The sequence below is a fragment of the Rhinopithecus bieti genome, unplaced genomic scaffold (assembly GCF_001698545.2).
Source record: "Rhinopithecus bieti isolate Rb0 unplaced genomic scaffold, ASM169854v2 scaffold_20154, whole genome shotgun sequence".
NCBI classification, from domain to species: Eukaryota; Metazoa; Chordata; class Mammalia; order Primates; family Cercopithecidae; genus Rhinopithecus; species Rhinopithecus bieti.
This window is the reverse complement of record NW_016809732.1, coordinates 328,460-354,412: the sequence shown is the minus strand read 5'-3', so window position 1 is coordinate 354,412 and position 25,953 is coordinate 328,460. Positions and strand designations below refer to the sequence as shown.

Genomic DNA, 25,953 nt, shown 5'->3' with positions numbered 1-25,953 from the left:
TCTGTCACCCAGGCTGGAGTGCAGATTCAAGTGATCTTCTGGCCTCAGCCTCCAGAGTAGCTGGGACTACAGACATATGCCACCACACCTACTAATTTCTGGGTTTGTTTTTATAGAGATGGGGTCTGTATTGCCCAGGCTGGTCTCAAACTCCTGGCCTGAAGTGATCCTCCCACCTCAGCCTCCCAAAGTGCTGGGATTACAGGCATGAACCACCACACTCAGCCTCTTTACTGTTCCTGATCTGATGGCCTGAACCCCAGCATACAGAAGGAAGTGTGGGTGTGTGCTTGCTTTAGGTAGAAACCGAAAGGTTTCTCAGAGGTGCACTAAAAATGGCTTAAGCTGTTCTGGAAGGACCTATGAGTAGGGAGATGTCCCATGCTTACAATCCTGTCACAGGTGAACCTGATGCAGCACATGAAGCTCAGCACCTCACGAGACTTCAAGATCAAAGGAAACATCCTAGACATGGTTCTTCGAGAGGGTGGTGAAGATGAAAATGAAGAGGTCAGTGCTGGCTTCTTGCTGGGGCCCAGCGAATCCCAGCCACTCTTCCTAGCTGGTTAGCAGCCTATCTGTGAGCAGTCAGAGATTAGTGGAAGGGCAACAGACTTGGAAAGGGCTAAAAAGGTGATCAGGCAAAGATGAGAGTCAAGAACTCTCAGAAGGGCTATAAACTTTGGACCAATGAAGTTGCCCCAACTTGCATACATTTTTGGTAAACCCTTCCAGGAAATAGGTGGTAACAAAACAGTGTCCTGCTGTGGGTCCTCTTCCTGTTATCCTTTAAACTGGATGATGACCAGCTATAGCAGTCTGGCTCAGAAACTAGTTTACTTCTCAAGTCATACCCTCATTCAAAGGCCACTCATTAGTTTGGGTTAAGGCTTCTTTCTTCAATTCATGCCAATGTCTTAACCTTTTCCCTTGTGGTTTGTTCCTCTCCCTTTACTCTTACCAGTGACAGTGCCACATCCCCATCCCTGCACCATCTTTGAAACAGAACCAAATGTTTCCTTACTTCTAGCACCTAAAATTTTCACCTTAGGTTCGTCTGATACGTAGCAAATCAGTAGCCCACTCCCATTTCAAAATTGGAAGTTTACATACAAATGCCCTGGATTTCTGACTTCTCAAGAATTTTGAACATGCATTCTTCAGATGATCACACTCCAGGGTGTAATGTACCTGGCCCCATCCACTCCCTTTACCCACTTGGCAGCTGCACTCAGGAGAGTCATGTAGCATTTTGATGCCAATAGCTTCTTCTCTATCATTTTGTCCCATGAGTTTCCTCAGTATAGGAAAAGTCCTAAGAGAAGGTGGCACTGCCTTACTCTACACTTCGGAGGACTCCTTCCTCTTCTTCAACGTAATTACCTCCTGTGAGTGGGAAAGGGGGGAAAGCATGAGTAACACAGGCTTTGATGAGAAGATAAGAGTTTTTTTTCTTCTTCTTCTTTTTATTTCCACTGCCTTGGAGCAGGTTTATCACGTTAGAGCATTACTTCTTTCCCCTTCTAGGGCACTGCATCAGAGCATGGTGAACAGAACAAAGAACCAGCCAAGAAGAAAAGGAAAAAATAAATGAAATGCCTGAGTTAATGTGAACTTTGGGGCTTCTGCTTCATTTTTACCCAACAAGCAACAATGCCCCTTGTCCTACAGCCCACACCGATGTTGGCATCTTGGTTCTGAACCCACTGAATTCAACTGCACCTTCAGCTAGAAGGAATCTTCTTGGCAGATCCAGGAACTGAAAAATGGCTGGCCTTAGGCAAGCCCTTTTGCAAAAAGCACAGCTGAAAGCCTGAGTTTGGGAGCCTGCACTGCCCCGATGAAGCTCCATGGGAGCAAATACAGAGCCTCCAGGCAGTGCTATGGTCCAGGCTGGCTTCGTTTTTCCAAGGAGCCTTTGGTGAGTTCAATTATCTGGTAAATATCCAGCGCTTCACCTGAAAAATAGTGCAAATTGGTTAGGAGCCACCTCAATAACTAACTGAGAGCTCAGAAGTGAGCAAACGAGCTTAATGCTAAGGTCAAAAAGGAGAGTGAAAGGTTGAGAACAATTGTCACGAATGGTAATGTTACATGTTAGGAGGGTCTGTTTTCTTTTTATGTAAAATAAGTCTGTCTTAGATACATTTTAAATAGAAAATAAGCTTTCTGATTTACTTGTTTGGTATTTAAAGCACAGTTTGTTTTTCTGTCATCTAAGAATGCACTCTATAGAATAAATCCTCTTTAAACATTTCTGCTGTGGTTGAAGTAGGGGACAGGTACAGGTAGAATATTTGAAGCTCTGCTGTGTTCATTTCTGAAACATCATGTCACATTCACTGTGGATACAGGGCACCTTATAAACTGAAATTAGCCTAGAATATAGCATAAGTCAAGAGGGTGATCTCTGGGGCCCCAAGCTTCCTGTTCTGCAAAACCCACTCACTAGTCCACCTCAGATCCTATCTGTAATGAGAAACAAATGCGTTGTGCTCACCCTGGGGAATCCCGTATCTCCTTTCCATCCCAGTTGGGTTGGAAGGGGTTTTACAATCCATGGTCACTTCCTTCCTGAGGCACCGGTCAATATCAACTGCACTGAAAAAGGCGACTGACTGGGGCAAGTCATTCAGACCCAGCTTGTAGGCAAACATGCACCTGAAAGAGACCCAATCTCCCCTCACAGTCATGCCCCTCCTGTGAACACAGACGCATCACTCCTGGAGCAATGACCCCACACCCCTTAGAGCAGGGCTTCCCCTGGTCCAACACCCCATCTGTTCACTTAGCTAAGTCAAGAAAGGTGAAGGTCCAGCACTGTCTTCCATCCAGCAGCCTAACCTCCCACTGAGATACTGAAATGCAATTATGGACTCAACACACTTTTTTTTTCCAGTTTGGTACACTTTATTAATATACGAAATCACTTCCAATTGGGCCAGAGTTTGAAGCATAAATGAGGACTTTTAGCTTTGTTAAGCATAACCCCCCGGAGATGATTAAGAGGGCAATGGGAACAATGTTGAATATTGTAAACATCTCTTATTTACCCAATAATCAGGATAGATCATGGTTCCCAAACTGGTTCTGAGTGGCAGATCAACATGGAACGGTAATATCATTTAATTCATCCATAAGAACTAGGAATTTTACTACAAGAAAATACAACTCAATATATAAAATATATAAGATATTTTTAAAAATCGTATTTGAGTGTCCCCATTAACAATGTTTTCTGTTAGCAGTCAAGTAACAAACTTTTGGCACTTAAGGAAACATTTATGGGAGAAAGAAAAACATCTCAATTTTCTATGAAATGAGAAAAGGCTTCTGTCATTTGATTTTCAAAATAGAAAAGTGTGAGTACCACCCTTTGGAATAATTCCCCTAACCTCACAGCTTCCTCAATGATCAGTCTTGGTATTTGACATTTTCAAACCCAAGAACTCTTTTTTTAAAAAATTGAGGCTAGTCATTTTAGGATTATAACTTTTAAAATTAGAAATAAGAAGGTGAAACATTCACTTCTAGGGGGATGAAAACTCAAAACTGCCCAGTCTGGCCCAAGAAGCGCTCACCCAAAGCCCCACATAGGAGCACATGGCCAGGCTAGAGGCCATGGGCCCCGCATACCTGGTCAAGAGGTTGGTGATCTGCAGGGCCAGGGCAGCACGGTAGCGGTCCTCCTCCCGCACCAGGTAGCGAACTTCGTCATGGATGCTGATGCAGAAGCGCCCATCTATGGCAAACTCTTCAAACAGCCACTTCATGGCCACAAGCATGAGATGTAAGTAGTCAACAGCAGAGCTCTGTACCACCCAATTCACACGGCTGGTCATAAACTGGGGAGGGAAAGTGGGCACAGGTGAGAGGGGCTATGCTACATACCAATTAACTCTAGGGTAGAAGCCCCAAGAGAAGCTTCACTCTGGCCCTACCTACGAACACTGGTAAGGTCCACAGGGAGCCTGTGCCCTGCCCTCTGCCCTGCCCTCCCCGGGGGCCCCTCTGCCTATGCTCCAAAGGTAGCAAGATACCTCTCCCTGGACAGCCGAGGGCTCCAGGGCTCGGCTGATGCGGCAGCCCAGCACCGGGGTACGTGGTATGTCAGACGTAGCAATGCTCTCAAGCTTATTGAACATTTCTGACTCTGTGCCCCCCTTCCATGCCCGTTCAGCAACCACCTCCCACTTCTTCCAGTGTGACCTAAGGGACCAGAAACAGAGGGCAGACTCTGTCTTTCAGCATCTCAAAGCTGAAAAACAAAGCATCCAAGTTCTTCTGGGGCAAGCCCAGACCCCTCCCTCCATCCTTAACACAAAGAAGGTTCTTACTTCCTTGCAGTTTCTCTCTGGACCTTGCGCAGATCCTGCAGGGAAATCCAGCCATCCTCAGTCCTGTCCACTGGGAGGTGCAACTTCCTCACCAGCCACTCACCCTCATCTGACAGCCGATACCTGGGGGCAGCGTTGTTATCACCATCATTCCACAGGAGTGCTTCCTGTGCCACACCTAGTGCCTTGGCATGGAATGTTCACATCACTTCAACTTTCAAAAACACTGGCATCATGCCAGTCTCCTAAAGGCTTTTATTCAGAGGAAGAAACAGGCTCAGAGAGGCTAAGTGCCTTGCCTAGGATCACGGAGCTAGAAAGAGATGCAGCCCAGGCTTTTGTAGCCCCAAAGCCTGGGCCACCCCATAGTAGCCCAATAAAGGACAAAGACTCCAGCACACGAGCAACCACTATTCCTACTGTCCTGTTTCTTTAGACACTGAATTGTCCAATGACCAACACGGGCCTTATATTCAGGAGGCAGCAAGGACCATCACTCTAGATTTGGGGGGATGGGGTAAGAATAGGCTACCCTGAAGGGGAGGGAGCATTTGTTGAAGCAGAAAACACAACAGCCAGGCCTGGCTTACCCTTCTCAACTGCCACAACCCTAGACAATTCAGCTTCCATCTAACCTGCAGATCTCACGAGGCTTGTTGCCTGAAGGCTCCAGAGACCCGTCACTCACTTGTGTAAACGGCTTCCCTACCACCTGCGCCCGCAGTCCAAACTCCTGTGACACTTTCAAAGGTGTCCACAACTAAAGCCCCACCACCTTTCTTGCCTCCACCAGCACATGCTGCTCACGGTATGAGCCTTACCCAACCTCAACTTTATCTACTGGGTGATACTCAGCTCCCCTTTCCTGCATTTACAGTCATCAACCACTATATCATTTATCACATACTTAACTTTTAGTTGTTCATAAGAAAGTTTCCACAGTGAGCCAGCTAATTAAATGTGGACAATGTATTGTACCTCAGGAAGTTGTACCTCTCTTCCCTCACACTTTTGGAACCCTCCAGAGTCTGCTAAGGCCCTGAGCACACAGTATGCACTACTATGAAAGGAAACAAATTGGAGAGCTAGGCTAAGTAACCTGGAGGCCTGGTAATGCTTTCTCCTGTATCAACATCAGCCTACATGCTCCAGTTTGCCACAGCGCCCTCCTGTCAACTCCTGTCTTCCACCCACTCCATTTGCTCTCATTCCCTGTAGGCATCTGAGTTTGCAACCCCTATATTATTGATTATGCAGCATAATCAGAATTGTCAAGATGCTACCACTTGGTGATAGTAAACCAAAAGTATAGCTTTACTCCCATGAGGAAAAACTGTTTAAGGCTGACTATAAAGCAAGCAAATGTCACAACAGGACAAATCATCCCAGAGCTAGGTTACACAGTTGTAGAAGGAGAGGGGCTAGGTGAGGGTTCAAGTAATGGGCACGAGATAGAACAGATGGAAGTACTAAAGGACAGTAAAGCAGGCTTCAGGTCCTGGGTGTTAAAAGTGGATGGGAGAGGAACCCTCACCAGCGGAGGCCCTTGGTGATGGCGTACATCTGCTGGGCCTTCTCAGCTGCCTCCTGCTGTGTGAGCCGGTGGTTAAACTGCATTAGTAAGCGCTCAGCAAAGGGCTGCCCAGCCCCATAGATGCGGCCGTAGTTGAAGACTTTGGCATGCTCACGGCTGATGCCCACGGTAGCGGCTGTCTTACTGTGTAGATCAGTGCCCCTGCTCTTCCTGCCCTGCAGTGTCATCCACCCAAAGGCTGTGCAGCCTGGAAGATAAGCAGGAGTGAGAATAGAAACTCAGGAACATTCTGCCCAGTGTTCATCAGAACTGTCAATATGCTACCTGAGGGGCTGGGCTGCCCCAACCCCGGCTCCTGCTCACCATGCATGCCGGCAAAGTGGGCGTCTCCAAGCACAGCTGCAATCCACAGCTCTTGAGAGTCCACATCAGCACCTACAAGGGTGTAGCCAGGTGGGGCCTGCACCATGGCTTTCAACTCACTGCCTACTCGGTCAGGCTGTGGGAAGAGTGAGATACCCAAATGAGACTCCTCCTACCCTATTCCTGGAGCCAGAGTTGACTGAGAGCCTTTCCTAAGGGAATGGCTTTAGAGAATGCCAGACAGCACTGGATCAAACTCCATAGTTCTAGAGACAGCTGCCTATCAGCAATTGGGTGACAGGTAAAGAATCTACTCTATGCCTAGCGCTATGCCAGACCCCTCACCTACATGGTCCCATCTAAATTCCATGAGAGATGTAGCTATTACACCTGTCATTGGCCAGGAGCAGGTGCCCAGAACACATTTACTGAAGGAGTGGACAGGAATCATGAAGCCAGATTTTCCTGTCTTCCATCCACTCCAAAATCTGGGTCAGGCAGTGAACTAGAGTCCTGCCTGACCCCAGATCACAGGATCCTTTTCATGCTCCTTGCTAAATACCTAAAGGCCCTCAGAGCTGAGTTTCTACAGACCTGGGAGAGGAAGAGCAGGGGCCAGAGGTGCAGATGACACATACCCGGGCATTGCTGGCGGTGAGCCACGTGGGCTCCACAGCCCGGCGAGTGATGGTGCCAGCAGTCACCACTTGGGGCAGGATGGCCCCATAGAGGCCTTCCTCATCATAGTCGGGGTGCCTGGTAGGGTACAGGGGAAGGAAATGGGTCTTAGTTGCTTTGGCCCTAGGACCTATCACTTCACCTCAGTTCTCCTATCCTTACAACCACTCAGCAGACCATACCTGATCACAGCACGGGGCAGAGCTGACCTGGGCAGCCACACCACCATCTGGGAGCTGCGGGGACAAAGTGAGGCTCAGCACAGCCATGGGAAGCAGAATCTATCCCGCATCCCACCATGGCCCTCACCTGCCCACCTCCTGGACTGCTATACTCCTACCCAGCCTCACTAACTGGACTCAAGGTGAGCCCTGGCTCAGCCAAAGCCTGGGGTCCTGTGATATACCAGTCAAGAGCATAAGCCATCTGGGAACCAGCCAGGCCTCTGAGTGAGCTCCTGCTCCTCTCTGGGGGGCATTCATGAGGCACTCCTTCCACCACTGCCTCTTCCTACACACAGGCAGACTTCACCATCCCAAAACCCACTCTGCTCACCAGAGTGTGCTGGTGGCCACAACCACCTTGGAAATGGCCTTCAAGATGAATACATCTGCCATTCCTGACTACAAGACCCAGCTCCCAGCCCCCAACAGGCTTACAGGCCACCAGCTCTCCATGGTCCTCAGCCATATCCCATGGCTCCAGCAGTTACACCAAGAGGTTCTGTTGGGAGCTACGAAGGGCTCTCATGGTCCTACAGCACCATTCTTTTTACATTAACAGGGAAACTGAAGCTAGAGGGGAAGACTTGCCCAAGGTCCATGGCACCAGGACCAAAAGTAGCCAGGCCTCTGGACCACAGCTAGGCTGGCCCTCTGTGGGAATCCAGGGTTAGTCAGAGGTCCCTGGGTGGGAAGAGGGGGGAAAGGCGTCCCAGGACTCCTCCCATGGTGGCCCACCTGATACGTTTATGGGCGTTCCTCCAGAAAGAAATCATTTTGTTGATTTCCAGAGCACGGGGCCCACTGGCACCTCCTGGGCCAGCCTGCAGGGTGCCATCCTCCATCTTGGGCAGGAAGTCCTTGGCAAAGGGGCTTCCCACATTACAGCTATTACCATCCTGGATAGAGCAAAGGAAGCAGGGGCTGGAGGCAGGTGGCAGACCCCCGGGTGGGGAACCAATGTGAGCACCTGCACTCCTCCCAACACTGAGCCCAGAACCTCAGCAGTCTGAGGCAAATCCCTGATTGCATCACACATGCACAAATGCGCACACACAAACATGCGCGCACACACATGCGCACACACATGACCCCAGGACACAGACACAAGAAAACCTGGCTCCCCACATAGTGACAAATCGGCAGAATCTATCACGTACCAGATGTGCCCCTTGCTACCCGACTTTCATTAGAAAAACAAAAGCTGAGACATGACAGTATGTACCTGAAATCACACTCTGTCCCTCTACTAGTCATTCCCACAAAAAGGATAGTCTCAGGTGTGTCACTCTGAAGTCCTGCTGTGGGCCTTGAGCAGAGTAAGGACACACCACAGGACAGGCCATGACCCAGGACACACCTTGTGAGGCAGCTTGAAAAACCAGCAGCCAGGGATATCCACATCATTGTAAGGTCCGTTGCCATGGTGATAGTTGGGCTGGCTGTCCTTGGGGCTGCCAGGGGCAGTCTGTGGGGGCCACACACCTAGATCAGGCCCTGTACCAGCACCTGCATTCAGCAAGGGCCAGGGGGTAGGGAGTGGGAAAAGGGCCTGAAACTGTCATCAGCTGGGAAATGACAAGATGGCCATGAGGTCTCACTCAGGCTTTCTCCTTGTCCTCCAACATGTGTGGGGCCTCCCAGGGACAGGGTGGCATCTCCAACCCCCCTAAGACCTAGGGAACTCTGGCTGGGAAGAACTACATGGGCAAGAGGAAGCCCATTCCACCCAGCACCCACCCAGAGAACCCCTGGGCAGGTGCACTGCTCACCAGAGCCAGCGGTTGACCTGGCACTGCAGCTCCCAAGTTCTCCACCTTGGCCTCAGCCTCCACTTCTAAGTAATCCAGTTCTTCTACCTGGAGTGGTCCAAGGACCAAGAGAGTGAAGCATGGGACTGGGTAGGTCCCAATCCACCAGCCCCTCCCTGCATGGTACTCAGACACCACAGGTCAGTCTGGGGTAAGCCACCAGTGCCAGCCTCCCACCCAAAAAGGCTGCTCCTTCCCTGGGTGGAACACAGAGACTTCCCCTCCCCAAAGCTCAGGTTCAGAGCCTGCCCTCACCGTTTGCCATATGGCACTATTGTCAGTGAGCAGGAACTCCTCAGCCAGGTCGGCCTCCTGGGGCGTTAGCTGCTGCTTCCCCTGTTCGAGACAGTGCTTCCTGTACAGGGACTCGATGGCTCTGGGCAGAGAACAGCAGCAGCAGCCTCTGATTACCATATGCCCACTGTGGGCCAGGCAGCTTGCTGGTGCCTTCCACAATTCCCTTTGTTTAGTCCTCAGAGTCAGCTCTGAGGCAGAACCAGACAGCACTTTCCCCGGGTTTTAGACAGGGACTGACAAACTAAAAATGACAGCACTCTGGCAGCAGGCTGGGGTTTGAGGCCTTGTCTCACTCAAATCCAAGTTCCTCTTACACTATAGAACTCAAGAGAAGTTCTGAGAGCACAGCAAGAGGACAGGACCCAGGGCCCAGCTGCAGGCTGGCTCTTGCCAGCTCACCTACCCTTAGGCTCAAAGGAGCAAGGCCAGTCTTACCCCTTTTGTCCCAAGGCCCTGCAAGAGACTCAGGCTGCCTTGAAAAGCCAGGACTCGTAATTCTGGGCCACTGTAAGTTTCTCCCCAACACCTGCTTGTCTAAAGCTCAGGTTCTGTGATCTTAAACAAGTCAACAGAGCCTTTGTCAACTACAACATGGGGTTAACCATTCTAGCTCATGGGGCTCCTTGGGGAACAAATGAGGGAAGCACTGCTTGGCCCACAATTATCACTCAAATTATACATACATTTTTTAAAAAGCCCATCTCCCTGCTACTTGTAACAGCCCTCTGCATGTTCCTGTGAAGGCAGCTGTGCTGCCCGGCCCAAGAGGAAGGCCTTTAGTCCTCCCTACTCTGAACATCTCAACGTACTCCCTCCCAGGGCCTCTGAGATCCAGAGGGTAAGGGTAGCCATGGAAAAAAAAAACATGAGGCCGGGCACAGTGGCTCAAACCTGTAATCCCAGCACTTTGGGAGGCCGAGACGGGCGGATCACAAGGTCAGGAAATCGAGACCATCCTGGCTAACACGGTGAAACCCCGTCTCTACTAAAAAAAAATACAAAACACTAGCCGGGCGAGGTGGCAGGCGCCTGTAGTCCCAGCTACTCAGGAGGCTGAGGCAGGAGAATGGCGTGAACCCGGGAGGCGGAGCTTGCAGTGAGCTGAGATCCGGCCACTGCACTCCAACCCAGGCGACAGAGCGAGACTCCGTCTCAAAAAAAAAAGAAAAAAAAAAAAACGTGAACCCAGACGCCTTGTGTGTGTTTTCCCTTCTTCTGAACTCAGACTCTTGAACCCAAACTCTTTCCACTAGCCTGAGGGGAAGGGGTCCCTAGGCTCCAGCCCCTTCCTCCCCTGGGCCTGAGCCTTACCTGTAGGGGCAGACCACCCCAGCTGATTCCAGGGTGGTACCTGTCGGGAACTTGGCCAGGTTGTCCCGTCGCCCAGGCACCAGGTAGCCCCAGCCATGACGCTCTGAGTAGTGCAGAGGGAAGCCATCCCAGGTCAGTGCCATGAGTTTAGGTGTGACCCGCATCTGCAGGCTGAGGAGGCTGGGGCCTGGGGTCCATGCAGGGTCGTCTAGCCGGGGACAGAGCTTCCGGTACCATCTACGTCCCACCAGGAAGACAGCAGTGTCACAATGGTAAGGGCAGTTGTTGGGGGGAAGGTTCTCTCTCCCACAATATGCCCCACCCACCCTCCAAAGCCCTGGGGCTTTCTGGTGACCCCAGCCTACAGCCACCATCCCCTCCTCTGGGATGCTTTAGCCAGGACCCCCATGGAATCCTCTAGAAGAATATTTCAAAAGCAAAGACACTAAGTCAATCCCACTGCACTAGTCAGAAGCCAGGACACAAAAGCATACCCTGGCCCAGGGCAGGGCTCCTTCCTTCCCAAGCTCCATTTCATCCAGTGTAACTGACCAGAGGAGGGAGCACATCTGCCCTCCCCACTCCTCTAGAGAAACACCAGTCCTTCTGGGTGCTCTCTTGCAGGCTGTTCACCAGAGTGGAGCCCAGGGTGAAGCTAGGAAGGCACTCAGGACACTTGCTCTCAGGGTCATGCAAGTGCAAAGCTGGCACCCTGCTGCTCACCCTGGCTGCCCTTTTTCTCATCTCTGCCACCCTATCAGGCTCAAAGGAAAGGGCACCTTCTCAAGGAAAGCTTCTTGATTTATTTCCCCAGGCAGAGTCAAAACTACCTATGGACACCAGCTGTACTAGCTGGTCTACATGCCTGGCTTCTCCTAGAAAAAAAGGAACTACTGGAAAGGAGGAGCTATGCTCCAGTCTGTACACCCAGTGGCTGCCACGGGCCAGTGCACAGCAGGTGCTCAGAACAGTGCTGAATGACTCCAGTAAGCCAGTCCAGAGTGAGCAAATGAGAACAGGACTGGAAGACAGTATGAATGAATGGCAGCAGGTCAGTAAGTACACATGTGCATGATGCCTCTGTGCCAGAACCCAGACCAGGTCTGTCTTGAGAATGGCGCAAGGGTGGACTCTAGATACACTGCTGGGGGTGGGCTGGGCTCACCCAGGGTGTCCAGGAAGGTGCTGGGGCCGCTTGGGCAGGAGCTCTGTGGTCCCCTTCAGCTTCTGCAAGCAGGCGCGGGCCATGACATCTTGTTGAAACTCCTCCTCCTCACTGCGGGGGCCGAGGTCTGTGAGGGTAGGGGAAGACAATCAGGAGCAGGAGAAGGAACTCTCAGTAAGACCTGCTCCCACCCGCTCATCTCCAAAAGGCTGGAGCAACCCTTTCCAAGGACCCCTTCAATCACAGGACCTTCCCAGCAACAACCCCTACCCTACCTCTACCTCCTGCCCATGCTCCCCACCTTCCTGATCCATGGGATCACCAGGGGCCCCAGCCCCCTCGATGGGCAACTTGCTGGCTGTGGCTGGCTCCTTCTTCACCTTCTTAGCTTTCTTTTGCTTAAATTCTTGCAGGTCCCACTCCAGGTCCCAGAGCCAGGGGTCTTCTTTGTACCTACAGAGTCAGTCCACTAGGGCAGGACTAAGGCTAAGCTGAAGGCTAGACCACCCACCTGCCAGTCCCCTGCCTAGATCCTGCCCACCCAAGGCCTGGCTACCTCTCTCCTGAGAGCAGCTGGCAGGCGTCGTTGGCCAGGTCCATCAACGACTTCTTCATCTCCCGCTGGAGCTCCTCATAAGTGCCCTGTGCCTCTGCCAGGTAACGCTCCCAGTTCTGGTTGACAGGCAGGTAGGAGACACCCATCTCCAGCATGCCAGCCAGAGTCACTGGGTGGGGACACCTTGGAGGCAAACACCAGCAGCTGCCATAAATGACCACAGGAGGCAAGACTTTGGCCCAATCCCTGAGCTGGTTTAGCAAGCCTCAACTGAGCCACCGACATGGCACAGCTCAAAAGTCAGACAAGGCATTAAATCCCAGCTCACTGTTACTCATCCCTGGGTAAGTAACCCCATCTCTTGGAGTCTCAGTTCTTTCATCTATAAAATGGGAACAATATCATCCCATCCTCAGGGGTAATGTGGGAAATATAGATGGCGAAAGTGAAAATGGCTGCCACACATGGAGTAATAACTGTGTGCCAGGCACTGTGCTAATAATCCCATACATGAAAAACATCATGCCTGAACCTCACAACTTGGGTGGTAAAATACAGTTGACCTTTAAACAACACAGGTCTGGATCGTGCAAGTTCACTTACACACTTACTCTCTTCTGCCTTAGCCACCCGAGACAGCAAGCCCAACCCCCCTCCTCCTTCTCCTCCTCAGCCTACTCAACATGAAGGACAGAGATCTTTATGATGATCCACTTCCACCTAATGAATAGTAAACACATTTTCTCCTCATGATTTTCTTAATACATTTTATTTTCTCTCGCTTACTTTAAGAATATAACATATAATACATACAACATACAAAATATATATTATGTTATCAGTAAAGCTTCTAGCCAACAGTAAGCTATTAGTAGTTAAGCTTTGGGTCAAAAGTTCTAGCCACATTTTCTTCCCTTCCTTCTTCTCTCAGTATCTTTGGTACAAATATACCTGAATTTTCAGCTACACAAGGGTCACTTCATAAGACGGACTCATTAATAAACATAAGCATGATGTACATGAAGCCCTTGGTTAAGGATCTAGTTCAGAGAAGGTGCATAGTAAACCAGGACCATGCACATGAAACACAAGCACAACTCCATGACCCTCCCTTCCAGCGCTTCTGTAGAAATCCAGAGTCCAGGGCCCAGATGGACACCACTGGACAGAAGGGCTCCATTCTTTCAGCCTAGAAAAGCTAAGGTCCCCAACCTGAGATAGAACCAGTGCCACCTGATTACAGCAGGCCCAGGTACCAGGAACACACTGACCCCCAAAGATTCCCACATGGGCTCCCCCTCACCTCTCCAAGAAGAGCGGTAGCTGCTCCTGGAAAACCTCATGGGTGGCCCACACGTCCTGGGCACAGTACTGCATCAGGTCCTGGCACAAGGTGACAGGAAGACGCAAGGTGGGCAGCCATCCCATTACCACCACCAGGTCTCAGGGTCAGGCCTGGCAGTTGTATCTCCCCAAGCGCAGCTAGGGGTGTGCCACAGCCCATCTCCCGAGAGCCCCCTCTAGCACCATACCTGGAAGTTCTCACGAATGTCCTTCATGGTACCCTTCACGAACAGTTCTCGAGGCTCCTTCTCTAAGGGAGGCCCCCCTACATAAAGTCTGTGCACCTCTGCTAGACTGTTGACACTGCTGATGTCCAGCCAGTCCCAGGATGAGATCTGGGGAACCAGAGCAAGGGACACGGCAGATCAGCTTGGCCTCGGGTCAGACGGGCTGGTGAGGGGGGTCCCAAGCACTAGGCTCCTGCCCACTGGCAGTGTGCTCTCACCGCTGGGCCTCTTCTGGCTTTCCTCTGGGACTTCTGGCCTTGCTTTGTGGGGCCCTGGACCTTGTGCTTGCCCTGCTTGGCTGCTATCCACAAACTGCGCTGGAAGCTACTTAGCCCTGAGATGGCCATGTGCATGCTCATGGTGTCCAGGAAACGCATGTGGGAACCCTGAGGAAGAAGAGGAGGAAAGGAAAGGGAAGGAGGGAGGCTGCAACTGTGGGGCCAGCCCACCACTGCTTAGTAGTGTGGACCTCCAGCCCCACCTCAGCTCCTCAAACAGCCTCCCCTCCCAGCACACAGCCTCCAGCACAAAATACAGAATCCTCGTGTTTGTTCATGCTTGCCCCATCACCTTTAAGGGGCCTGCCTTCCCAAATCCTAGCCACCCTTTAAGATGCAGGCCTGGCTCAAACCCAACGTGCAAGTCCTTCCCAGCTTCCAGCAATAGCTCCGAGCAACGTAGATACAGAGTGGCCAAAACAAAGCCTTCAGGGCTATCTGGTCTGGCCCCAACCCTGTCACTCATAAGCTGTGTGGCCCTGGGCACGTCAACAAGGCTGTCTGAGCCTCAGCACCCTCAGCTATAGGCTAAGGTTGCTCTCCCCTGCCCGGCCTGTCTCCTAGGGCTGCTGTGAAGATACAATGAAAAAACACTTCATAAAATTAAGAATTGCCACTACTATACACCAGGCAGAGTACTGAGTGTTTGACATGCAGGCATTGTTCCAACCCTCCTATTAATCCTATGAGATTTATGTTATCTCTGCCTTTTTATTAAAAAAAGGAAACTAAGACTTAAGAGATGTTAAGGACCTCATAGTAGTCATCAGTGGTTATGGCAGGAAGTGATCCCAGGTTGTGGCTCAAAACCTTTAAGATCCATGCTAGGCTGGGCGCAGTGGCTCAAGCCTGTAATCCCAGCACTTTGGGAGGCCAAGACGGGCGGATCACGAGGTTAGGAGATGGAGACCATCCTGGCTAACATGGTGAAACCCCGTCTCTACTAAAAAATACAAAAAACTAGCCGGGCGAGGTGGCGGGCACCTGTAGTCCCAGCTACTCGGGAGGCTGAGGCAGAAGAATGGCGTAAACCCGGGAGGCGGAGCTTGCAGTGAGCTGAGATCCGGCCACTGCACTCCAGCCCGGGTGACAGAGCGAGACTCCGTCTCAAAAAAAAAAAAAAAAGATCCATGCTAAGCTCTAAAATGCCACAGAGATAAAGGCCATTATTACTTTGTGACAACTTAGGTCCTATACCAGGCTTTCCCGGGGACATAAACAGCTAGGCACAGGGACCAGAGGCACAGCTGGTCAACAGACGGGCCTTGTGGCTTCAGCAAAGGCAATAGAGACACTTGCCAGGAAAGCAGTGCCTTCCGTAACCACTGAGATTAGGGCTCCTGGCCCATCCCATGCCAGAACCTGTAGCTGGCCCCAGGAACCTTACCTGGATCAGGTATTGCTCCCTGATATGAGCTCGGTCAAAGGAAACATTGTGCCCCACCACTAACTGCTCCTGCCAATCTCTCTGGGTGGGGCTGCTGGCACCAGCAGGGACCTCCAGGGGATGAGGTCAGCCGGCGACAGCTGGCTGGTCCAAGAGTAACGCTCTTCCACCAGCCGCCGGCTGCACCAGGAATACCTGAGGGAGGCGAGAGGCAGGCAGGTTCACCATGGAGACATTAAACTTCCACTCCACAACACCCATTGCACACCTACCACTACATGCCAGATGGCGTATTGGCAGCTGGGGACACAAGTGAGACCAAAGGGTGCTCCTAACTCAGCTACAGGTCAGGTGTAGCAGGGTGGGTGTGTGTGCTGGTGGACAAGAGCTACAAAAGCTTCTTTAAACTTCTGCACAAAAAAATGGAACTTTTGGGCTATTAGACCTACATGCAGGTATTATGTTACAGCCTGGGCCATCAAGGTGTTTGCTAGACCCAGTGTTCACTAAGTCTACATCTAGCTCTGAGGTTTTATGAACATTATCAACCTCTTGTGTCTGTAGGCACAAACCAACTACTGTTCAAAGTGCTAGTAAAGGAGATAACACAGTAACAGAACCGAAAGTGGAGATTTTTTTTAATTGAACTGGCAAAAAAAAAAAAAAAGACAAATACTGCACACATGTACAGGATGAATCATCTCACGGCTGAAAAGATTCTGGGGACAAAGAACAAATCACACACCTTGGAGAATCTCACCCTCAGTGAGAGACCAGGGAAAGTGCCAGAATGAGAAAATGTATGTGCACGTGATAAGGTGGGGTGGGAGGATAGGGGATGAGTGCGGCCTGTTGGGGCCTGACACTGATTCAGTAAAAGGCTGCAGTTTGCTCAAGATCCACAAGGCTAGGTGTAGGGGAATGGCCATTGAAGAAATGCCTGTTGCAAGCCACAGATTGTTCTCAACAGTCAAGGCCCACTCAGCATCAAAGTGAGTGACGAGGCCATGTGTGGACAACACTGCAGAGAAGGAGCTCCTTGCAACCTTTATGGAATGGAAGAGGGAGTATCTGGCTCAACAGATTCAACACATATAAAATTAATTTCTTTCAAAGAGAAAGCAAGAGGGTCCTAGTTTTAAACCTGACAAAATCTAACTCATACTCCAAATGGTGAAAATAAGCCAAGGGACTAAAAGAAATCCCCCCCACCTTTTAATTTAGCATGTCAAAGCCCTTACAACACAGACAAAAGGCTAAAGAATGCCAAATAGTTGAGGCCATGGTGATAACAGGGACTTTGGTTACGATAAAAGCCACACTGGTGTCAAGATGCAGCTCTGCAGCTGTGCATGAAGCCATCTCATTATAAACTAGTGATTAAAAGAAGAAAGCCAAATTTAAGATGAGTAGGGATCTATGCCATTAATACTAGTTTTACTGTGAATCTCAGATAAATGTTGATGGCCGGAGTGATGTCCCTTTCTACTGCCCAAAATAATTAATAAATGTTGATGGCCGGAGTGATGTCCCTCTAGCCTGATGGCCAAAGCCCTTACCAACAGCCTTTGGGAAGAAGCTGCCCCGTGGGAGGCTCAGAGCTGACGAAGGCTTCTCCTCCCATTGTAAACTGTGGGATGGTCAGGTACCTAATGTTACTCAGTTAAGGGGCGGGGCATGCCCAGGTTCAAAGTGGACCGCTATTAGGGCACCATGTGGCACCCACCTCCACCCACCAGTCAGACTCCTAGGAGGAAGGTCCCAGCATGAGCCCAGGCCTTAACAATGACTTCTGCCATCAGGCCAATGCCCTGAGTACCACTGGCAAGAATGGAATGAGAATGAGGGCAGAGAGGGAAGGACAGGGAGGGAAAGGAGAGGTAAAAGGAGAGAAAGGAGGAGGAAGAGAAAAGCGGACTTGAGGTAACTTGGCCAAAATGACCAACAGATCAAAAAACAAATCTTTCTTGTCACTGATTTCCTAATTTTCTTTCAGCCACCAAAGCCTACTCTATCCTTCCAAATGATGGCCGGTATTCCCCTTTACTTTGACCATCGAGTTACATATTCTAAGTAGTGTGATTCTCATTGTAACTGGAACTCAATCAATGCAGAATCATCTAGTTTTGCTCTTTTCAGCCATTAATGCCTACCTTATCTATTTAGCCATGTTTTCACCATTTTCAACTGCATATTTAACATTTCGCAGCTTTCTTTACAAAGATGTAGCTTCCAATAGGAATAAAGAAACTGCCAACTTTTTTGCTGGCCATGCCTGAAAGCATTAAGGTTGTAAATAGTATTTTAATCCTGGAATGAAGAATAAAAAAAGGGGAGAAACAGTACTGCCATCATTGTTTGAAAAGAAACTTGGGTAGCACTTAGAAAGTTATTTAAAAGAAAAGAGAGATTGGATATACTTGTTTGGGACCAAAATGCCTGCTTGGAAGGCTGGGGAAGGAAGCAATGTTTCTCAACTAGGGTTGGTCAACCAGATGCCGCCTCAAGGGGCATGTGGAAACGTTGGCGGCGGGGCAGCGGGGCGGGGGGTGTTGGTCTGGCATTTATGGGAAAGGCCGGGGATACTAATGTCCTATACTGCCTGAGACAGTCCCACAAAAGGGAGCTTTCTACTGCCCAAAATAATTAATAGCTCCCCAAACAGAAACACCGTTCAAATGACTTTTCAGACTAACTTCTCATGACGCCATTAGGGGAGCGGGTAAAGGCACCAAATCATGGTGATCTTAAGTGGCCTCCCACAGGTCTCATCTACAGCGCTCTACTGTGATTCTCCACATGGCCTTTACTGCCTGACATTTACTTGGGTATTTGCTTACTGCCTGTGATCTACCCACCAGAAAGTGAGTCCCACATAAACAGGGGTCTAGTCCTAATTCACCACATCAGTGCTCCCTACGTGAGCACCCAGCACATAACAGGACCTCAGTAAATGTTCACTGAAACAAACTATTAAGCTGGGCCCCATGCCTGCTTATGTCCCCAACCCTGCCCCTACTTACCAGGCCGAGGGGATATGGCCACCGCCAATGTGGGGCAAGTTCCCTCTGCCAAGCAGACCTCCACGTCGAACACCAGGGCCCGCTCCTCGGGGATGGCCACGGGTACGGCCTCCCCTCGGGGCCGTACCGGGTCCAGCCCTCCGCCCAGCCCAACCCGGGGGCTGCGGGGGCAGCCGGGCCTGCAACAGCGAGTTGGCCGCCTCCAGGTAGGNTACCTGGATCAGGTATTGCTCCCTGATATGAGCTCGGTCAAAGGAAACATTGTGCCCCACCACTAACTGCTCCTGCCAATCTCTCTGGGTGGGGCTGCTGGCACCAGCAGGGACCTCCAGGGGGATGAGGTCAGCCGGCGACAGCTGGCTGGTCCAAGAGTAACGCTCTTCCACCAGCCGCCGGCTGCACCAGGAATACCTGAGGGAGGCGAGAGGCAGGCAGGTTCACCATGGAGACATTAAACTTCCACTCCACAACACCCATTGCACACCTACCACTACATGCCAGATGGCGTATTGGCAGCTGGGGACACAAGTGAGACCAAAGGGTGCTCCTAACTCAGCTACAGGTCAGGTGTAGCAGGGTGGGTGTGTGTGCTGGTGGACAAGAGCTACAAAAGCTTCTTTAAACTTCTGCACAAAAAAATGGAACTTTTGGGCTATTAGACCTACATGCAGGTATTATGTTACAGCCTGGGCCATCAAGGTGTTTGCTAGACCCAGTGTTCACTAAGTCTACATCTAGCTCTGAGGTTTTATGAACATTATCAACCTCTTGTGTCTGTAGGCACAAACCAACTACTGTTCAAAGTGCTAGTAAAGGAGATAACACAGTAACAGAACCGAAAGTGGAGATTTTTTTTAATTGAACTGGCAAAAAAAAAAAAAAAAGACAAATACTGCACACATGTACAGGATGAATCATCTCACGGCTGAAAAGATTCTGGGGGACAAAGAACAAATCACACACCTTGGAGAATCTCACCCTCAGTGAGAGACCAGGGAAAGTGCCAGAATGAGAAAATGTATGTGCACGTGATAAGGTGGGGGTGGGAGGATAGGGGATGAGTGCGGCCTGTTGGGGGCCTGACACTGATTCAGTAAAAGGCTGCAGTTTGCTCAAGATCCACAAGGCTAGGTGTAGGGGAATGGCCATTGAAGAAATGCCTGTTGCAAGCCACAGATTGTTCTCAACAGTCAAGGCCCACTCAGCATCAAAGTGAGTGACGAGGCCATGTGTGGACAACACTGCAGAGAAGGAGCTCCTTGCAACCTTTATGGAATGGAAGAGGGAGTATCTGGCTCAACAGATTCAACACATATAAAATTAATTTCTTTCAAAGAGAAAGCAAGAGGGTCCTAGTTTTAAACCTGACAAAATCTAACTCATACTCCAAATGGTGAAAATAAGCCAAGGGACTAAAAGAAATCCCCCCCACCTTTTAATTTAGCATGTCAAAGCCCTTACAACACAGACAAAAAGGCTAAAGAATGCCAAATAGTTGAGGCCATGGTGATAACAGGGACTTTGGTTACGATAAAAAGCCACACTGGTGTCAAGATGCAGCTCTGCAGCTGTGCATGAAGCCATCTCATTATAAACTAGTGATTAAAAAGAAGAAAGCCAAATTTAAGATGAGTAGGGATCTATGCCATTAATACTAGTTTTACTGTGAATCTCAGATAAATGTTGATGGCCGGAGTGATGTCCCTTTCTACTGCCCAAAATAATTAATAAATGTTGATGGCCGGAGTGATGTCCCTCTAGCCTGATGGCCAAAGCCCTTACCAACAGCCTTTGGGAAGAAGCTGCCCCGTGGGAGGCTCAGAGCTGACGAAGGCTTCTCCTCCCATTGTAAACTGTGGGATGGTCAGGTACCTAATGTTACTCAGTTAAGGGGCGGGGGCATGCCCAGGTTCAAAGTGGACCGCTATTAGGGCACCATGTGGCACCCACCTCCACCCACCAGTCAGACTCCTAGGAGGAAGGTCCCAGCATGAGCCCAGGCCTTAACAATGACTTCTGCCATCAGGCCAATGCCCTGAGTACCACTGGCAAGAATGGAATGAGAATGAGGGCAGAGAGGGAAGGACAGGGAGGGAAAGGAGAGGTAAAAGGAGAGAAAGGAGGAGGAAGAGAAAAGCGGACTTGAGGTAACTTGGCCAAAAATGACCAACAGATCAAAAAACAAATCTTTCTTGTCACTGATTTCCTAATTTTCTTTCAGCCACCAAAGCCTACTCTATCCTTCCAAATGATGGCCGGTATTCCCCTTTACTTTGACCATCGAGTTACATATTCTAAGTAGTGTGATTCTCATTGTAACTGGAACTCAATCAATGCAGAATCATCTAGTTTTGCTCTTTTCAGCCATTAATGCCTACCTTATCTATTTAGCCATGTTTTCACCATTTTCAACTGCATATTTAACATTTCGCAGCTTTCTTTACAAAGATGTAGCTTCCAATAGGAATAAAGAAACTGCCAACTTTTTTGCTGGCCATGCCTGAAAGCATTAAGGTTGTAAATAGTATTTTAATCCTGGAATGAAGAATAAAAAAAGGGGAGAAACAGTACTGCCATCATTGTTTGAAAAAGAAACTTGGGTAGCACTTAGAAAGTTATTTAAAAAGAAAAGAGAGATTGGATATACTTGTTTGGGACCAAAATGCCTGCTTGGAAGGCTGGGGGAAGGAAGCAATGTTTCTCAACTAGGGTTGGTCAACCAGATGCCGCCTCAAGGGGGCATGTGGAAACGTTGGCGGCGGGGGCAGCGGGGCGGGGGGTGTTGGTCTGGCATTTATGGGAAAGGCCGGGGATACTAATGTCCTATACTGCCTGAGACAGTCCCACAAAAGGGAGCTTTCTACTGCCCAAAATAATTAATAGCTCCCCAAACAGAAACACCGTTCAAATGACTTTTCAGACTAACTTCTCATGACGCCATTAGGGGAGCGGGTAAAGGCACCAAATCATGGTGATCTTAAGTGGCCTCCCACAGGTCTCATCTACAGCGCTCTACTGTGATTCTCCACATGGCCTTTACTGCCTGACATTTACTTGGGTATTTGCTTACTGCCTGTGATCTACCCACCAGAAAGTGAGTCCCACATAAACAGGGGTCTAGTCCTAATTCACCACATCAGTGCTCCCTACGTGAGCACCCAGCACATAACAGGACCTCAGTAAATGTTCACTGAAACAAACTATTAAGCTGGGCCCCCATGCCTGCTTATGTCCCCAACCCTGCCCCTACTTACCAGGCCGAGGGGGATATGGCCACCGCCAATGTGGGGCAAGTTCCCTCTGCCAAGCAGACCTCCACGTCGAACACCAGGGCCCGCTCCTCGGGGATGGCCACGGGTACGGCCTCCCCCTCGGGGCCGTACCGGGTCCAGCCCTCCGCCCAGGCCCAACCCGGGGGCTGCGGGGGCAGCCGGGCCTGCAACAGCGAGTTGGCCGCCTCCAGGTAGGGCAGGCTCTGCTTCTGGGCCAGGAGGCGGAAGTGCTGGTCCAGGTTGTCCCCGTAGAGGGGCGGCAGGCGCAGCTCCACGTCGGGCAAGGGCGCCGCTGGCTGCCCCCAGAGCCCGTGCTTCTGCAGGTGTTCGACGCTGCGGCGCACCGCGGCCTCGCCGGGTATCTCCCCTCCTTGCCCGAAGATTTGCTCGTGCAGCCCTTTCGAGAGCATCTGGATGTGCAATGGGTTGTGCCGCAGCTGCCCGTCCTCCGAGGATGGCACTTGCGGCTGCTGCTGCGGCTGCTGCTGCTGCTGCTGCTGCCGCCGCCGCCGCCCGTCGCTGGGGTCGGACGCGGGGACGGAGCTGGAGACCCAGCGCCCCGGAGCTGGAACCGGCCCTGGCACGACGGTGGCGCCGGCCAACTTCCTCCAGAGGAGGCGGCTCATGGTTGGTGCAGGGACCCCCACGCTGGGAGTCAGAACACCTGGCTTTGGACTCCAGCTTGGCTGCTTTTACTGGCTAGAAGACGTGGAGAGAGACACGTCCTGTCTCTGCTCTCCTGTCAGTGAAATGGGTTTGACCATGCCTGCCTTCCACCCCAAATCCTAAAGGAGACAGATGATATAAAGCGTTATTTTACCATACATGTAAAAGGTGTATTCATAGTCACCATTCCTTGAGCATTTACTGCGTCCCCAGCACGTGCCAGGCGCTTCAGTTGCATTTTCTGTTAAGCCTCAAAACTTGGGAAACGTCAATACCCCTCCTGGGGAAACCGGGGTCCACGCAGCTTCGTCAGTGGACCCACGTGGGGAAGCCGAGGGCAGCGAGTAAGAGAGCAGTGTCTGCGGAAGGGCGACGCGGCTTTGAACCCCGCTTCTGGCTCTCCCGAGCTGTGTGACCTTGGGCAACGCTCCTTAGGCCCTGATATCCTATTCTGTAAAATGGGATTACAGATTCTGCCTGTCACACAGGGCCGCTGTCCGGAGCACACAGGGCGCCTACGTCTTGCGGCCCTGCTCTTGGCAAGCAAATGGTGGCTGCCATTACCGCGACCGGCGTGGCCCGAGAGCCTAGCGTCGAGAGGTGCCAGAACCCGGATTCGAACCCGTAAGGTGGGCCGCCGTCCCCTGGGACCTCCACCCACACCTGGACCACGGCCCAGCCGGCCGAGGGCGTCCTGCAGCGGGCGTGGGCGGCCACCCCCGTGAGCCCCGCCGCCCGCCTGCGCCCGGCAGAGCCGCCGCCCTGCTCCGGGCCTCGCTCCCTGACTGGAGAGGGAGGGGCCGCGCCGCCGCTCAGCGACCCGGCCTCCCCGCCGCCGAACCCGCCGGAAACCTGTCCGCACGGTGCTTCCCGGTCTGCGGTTCCCCAGACCCCAGGCCCACGGCGCGGCGTCCCCCTACGCGCGGCCTACGCAGCCTCGGGGTGGCGTGTGGCCTCCACCCGGCCACTACGCTTCGCTGGCAGCAGCAACTTCCCGTCTGCACCCGACTAGGTCCCGCTGCTACCCGAGAGGCAAGCGGGAGACTCCCAGCGCGACCAATAGGAGGGCCGCCAATGGTGCGATCCGCCCGCGGGGGGAGAAAGGGGACTTCTGGGTGGGCTCTCCCTGCGGAACACTGCGAACTAAAGGCCAACCTCCCCCTCTCAAGGAGCAGGTGGGTTGGTCCCGAGCTAGCCGGTGGGCGGAGGTAACATTTTTATGAGTTGCTCAAGAAGGAGTAACGACGAAGTGGCCGCGTGGCCTAATGGATAAGGCGTCTGACTTCGGATCAGAAGATTGCAGGTTCGAGTCCTGCCGCGGTCGTAAGATGGTATTATAACTAACTTTTAGTTTGTTCCCCTTCAGGAACGAAGGATTGAGACTATGTGAATGTAGTCCCCGCCGATTCTTACCGCAATTCAAAGATGTGTGGAACGCGAAGATCCGCGGAAGTAACCACTCCCACCCACCACGCCCACAAGTCCCTGCGAGATTGCCCGCCTACCTGTCTCAGCGGAGGCACATTTCTAAAACGTGCCAGGTCTCTCTCACACCCCGTCGCAGGTGGAGGAAAGTGGAGAGGGCGGGGCATCCTATACAGTAAATCTCAATTTATACTCAGTTGATGGTTTCCAAGAGTTGGGGCTTGCAGCCTTAAGCGAGGCTCTCTTCCTCGCCCATTCCTTGCTGCCTCCTCGCCTCCTCGTCCTGAGCAATTCTGATGGGTAAAAATGTTGCCTTCCGTTGAACCTAGCCTCCAGCCCACAGCGCGGCTGGACCTTGTCCCTCTCCCCAGCTGTTTCCGGTCTCCGCATCCGTCTTCTGTTGCTCCAGGTGCTTCAACAACTCTAAGCACTCGGTGGTTGGTGAACTGTGGCAAAGTGCACGCAGAACTAGGTCTACGTGATTACCGCCTGAGGGTTGGGGTCTGGAGGCCCAGCTGCACAGATGAAAGGGAGGCTCGGAGACGTTTAGGACCAGCCGAGATCACACAGCTGATTAGGAATAAAATTCAGGTCAAGGCCGGGCGCGGTGGCTCAAGCCTGTAATCCCAGCACTTTGGGAGGCCGAGACGGGCGGATCACGAGGTCAGGAGATCGAGACCATCCTGGCTAATACGGTGAAACCCCGTCTCTACTAAAAAATACAAAAAACTAGCAGGGCGAGGTGGCGGGCGCCTGTAGTCCCAGCTACTCGGAGGCTGAGGCAGGAGAATGGCGTAAACCCGGGAGGCGGAGCTTGCAGTGAGCTGAGATCCGGCCACTGCACTCCAGCCTGGGCGACAGAGCGAGACTCTGTCTCAAAAAAAAAAAAAGAAAAAAAAAAAAATTCAGGTCAAGCTGAAAGTCGGCCGCCACCGTCCAGCGTGGATCCCAGGACACCGTGAACGGATTTGAGAAATTGACCTTGGCGTTTTTCAGCAGTGGGGTGCAGGGAAACAGTCCTCCTGCGGGCTGATGCCGACCCTCACCTGCTCCCGCCACCTGGAGAGGTAGAGAGAAGCCCCGAGCCAAGCAGCATTGAGCTCTAGTCCCTTCTATTTAAATATGAAATATTTTGCATCCACTTTTCTAGATGTACTTAATATACACAGTGTTTTAATGTTTGTGGTTTTTTGTTTTGCCAAAAAAAAACACAATCAGAAATTCATCTCTTTTTTTTTTTTTTCACATAACGGTTGACTTTTACAAAATACTGGAAGGAGAGGCTCTCAGCTTAAATAAGGGAGTCCCTGAACGGGGAAAACATTTTCATCTTGTTTCTTCTAACCGCCTACTGATACTTGGCATTTCCTCCAATTATGAGCACAGGCTGTCAGCCACCGTGGTATTAACAGTGCCTGTGACTTTGTCCCCTCTAGCGACCACAGATATTTTCATAACGCATTACAGGTGCTGCAGGTTTTTCAAAATTTGTTTGCACTCATCTGTACTTCAAAATAACGGTGGTTACTAGACTGCCGCTAGATCCTGTTAGTTAATAAGTTTACCTATTTGTCCTAATATTTCAATACCTTTGATGTTCTTTGCAATCCTGCATGTTTTATGTGCTTAAAAACACTATTCTTCCATATAACCAAAGACTGCCTGTACCCCAAAACTATTGAAATAAAATTAATAAAACATATTTCACAGAAAAAAATTAAAAACAGAAACACTACTCTAGGCCAGGCACAGTGGCTCACGCCTGTAATCCGAACACTTTGGGAGGCTGAGGTGGATGGATTGCCTGAGCTCAAGAATTCAAGACCAGTCTGGCCAACATGGCGAAACCCCGTCTCTACCAAAAAAATACAAAACAGCCCAGTGTTGTGGCACACACGCCTGTAATCCCAGCTACTCGGGAGGTTGAGGGAAGAGAACCGCTTGAACCCAGGAGGCGAAGTCTGCAGTCAGCCAAGATTGCACCACTGCACTCCAGTCTGGACAACAGAGCGAGACTCCATCCCCCTGCCCCCACCCCAAAAAACAACAAAACGAAAC

The 25,953-nt window shown here is 51.1% G+C and overlaps 1 protein-coding gene, 2 long non-coding RNA genes and 1 other non-coding gene across 6 annotated transcripts; 3 read left to right on the top strand and 1 right to left on the bottom strand.

Annotated features, from left to right (window-relative positions):
• Positions 1-164: 164 nt before the first annotated feature.
• LOC108540903 (uncharacterized) lies at positions 165-2,384 on the top strand. The gene is made up of 2 exons (XR_001888796.1): positions 165-510; positions 1,528-2,384. It is a non-coding gene; the product is annotated as an uncharacterized LOC108540903 (long non-coding RNA).
• Positions 1,432-23,503, bottom strand: POLG (DNA polymerase gamma, catalytic subunit). 3 transcript variants are annotated; one of them, XM_017890157.1, is made up of 23 exons: positions 23,323-23,503; positions 21,787-22,589; positions 18,748-18,943; positions 14,063-14,230; positions 13,806-13,952; positions 13,577-13,656; positions 12,274-12,456; positions 12,019-12,170; positions 11,718-11,844; positions 10,553-10,789; positions 9,200-9,320; positions 8,906-8,992; positions 8,494-8,601; positions 7,872-8,032; positions 7,095-7,148; positions 6,873-6,990; positions 6,235-6,370; positions 5,872-6,118; positions 4,338-4,460; positions 4,041-4,209; positions 3,637-3,845; positions 2,501-2,661; positions 1,442-1,958 (listed from the first exon to the last, which is right to left on the bottom strand). In XM_017890157.1, the coding sequence occupies exons 2-23, from the start codon at positions 22,428-22,430 to the stop codon at positions 1,882-1,884; spliced, it is 3,705 nt and encodes a 1,234-aa protein (XP_017745646.1). In that variant the 5' UTR covers positions 22,431-22,589; positions 23,323-23,503; the 3' UTR covers positions 1,442-1,881. The 3 variants fall into 3 exon arrangements, with proteins under 3 accessions (XP_017745645.1, XP_017745646.1, XP_017745647.1); XM_017890156.1 differs by having other exon boundaries at positions 1,432-1,958; positions 21,787-23,503; XM_017890158.1 differs by lacking the exon at positions 8,494-8,601 and having other exon boundaries at positions 1,460-1,958; positions 21,787-23,503.
• Positions 23,504-23,708: 205 nt separating this feature from the next.
• Positions 23,709-25,120, top strand: LOC108540904 (uncharacterized). The gene is made up of 2 exons (XR_001888797.1): positions 23,709-24,486; positions 24,805-25,120. It is a non-coding gene; the product is annotated as an uncharacterized LOC108540904 (long non-coding RNA).
• Positions 23,722-23,794, top strand: TRNAR-UCG (transfer RNA arginine (anticodon UCG)). The gene has a single exon. It is a non-coding gene; the product is annotated as a tRNA-Arg (tRNA).
• Positions 25,121-25,953: the final 833 nt, after the last annotated feature.

What these genes read in the sequence shown, in the direction of transcription:
- POLG (XM_017890156.1), bottom strand. Translation starts at nt 22,430, where the DNA reads ATGAGCCGCCTCCTCTGGAGGAAGTTGGCCGGCGCCACCGTCGTGCCA. An exon ending in CTACCGCTCTTCTTGGAGAG is followed by an intron (nt 12,457 to 13,576) that starts GTGAGGGGGAGC and finishes TTTGCCTCCAAG; the next exon opens with GTGTCCCCACCCAGTGACTC. An exon ending in CCTCGGCTGTCCAGGGAGAG is followed by an intron (nt 3,846 to 4,040) that starts GTATCTTGCTAC and finishes TTCCCTCCCCAG; the next exon opens with TTTATGACCAGCCGTGTGAA.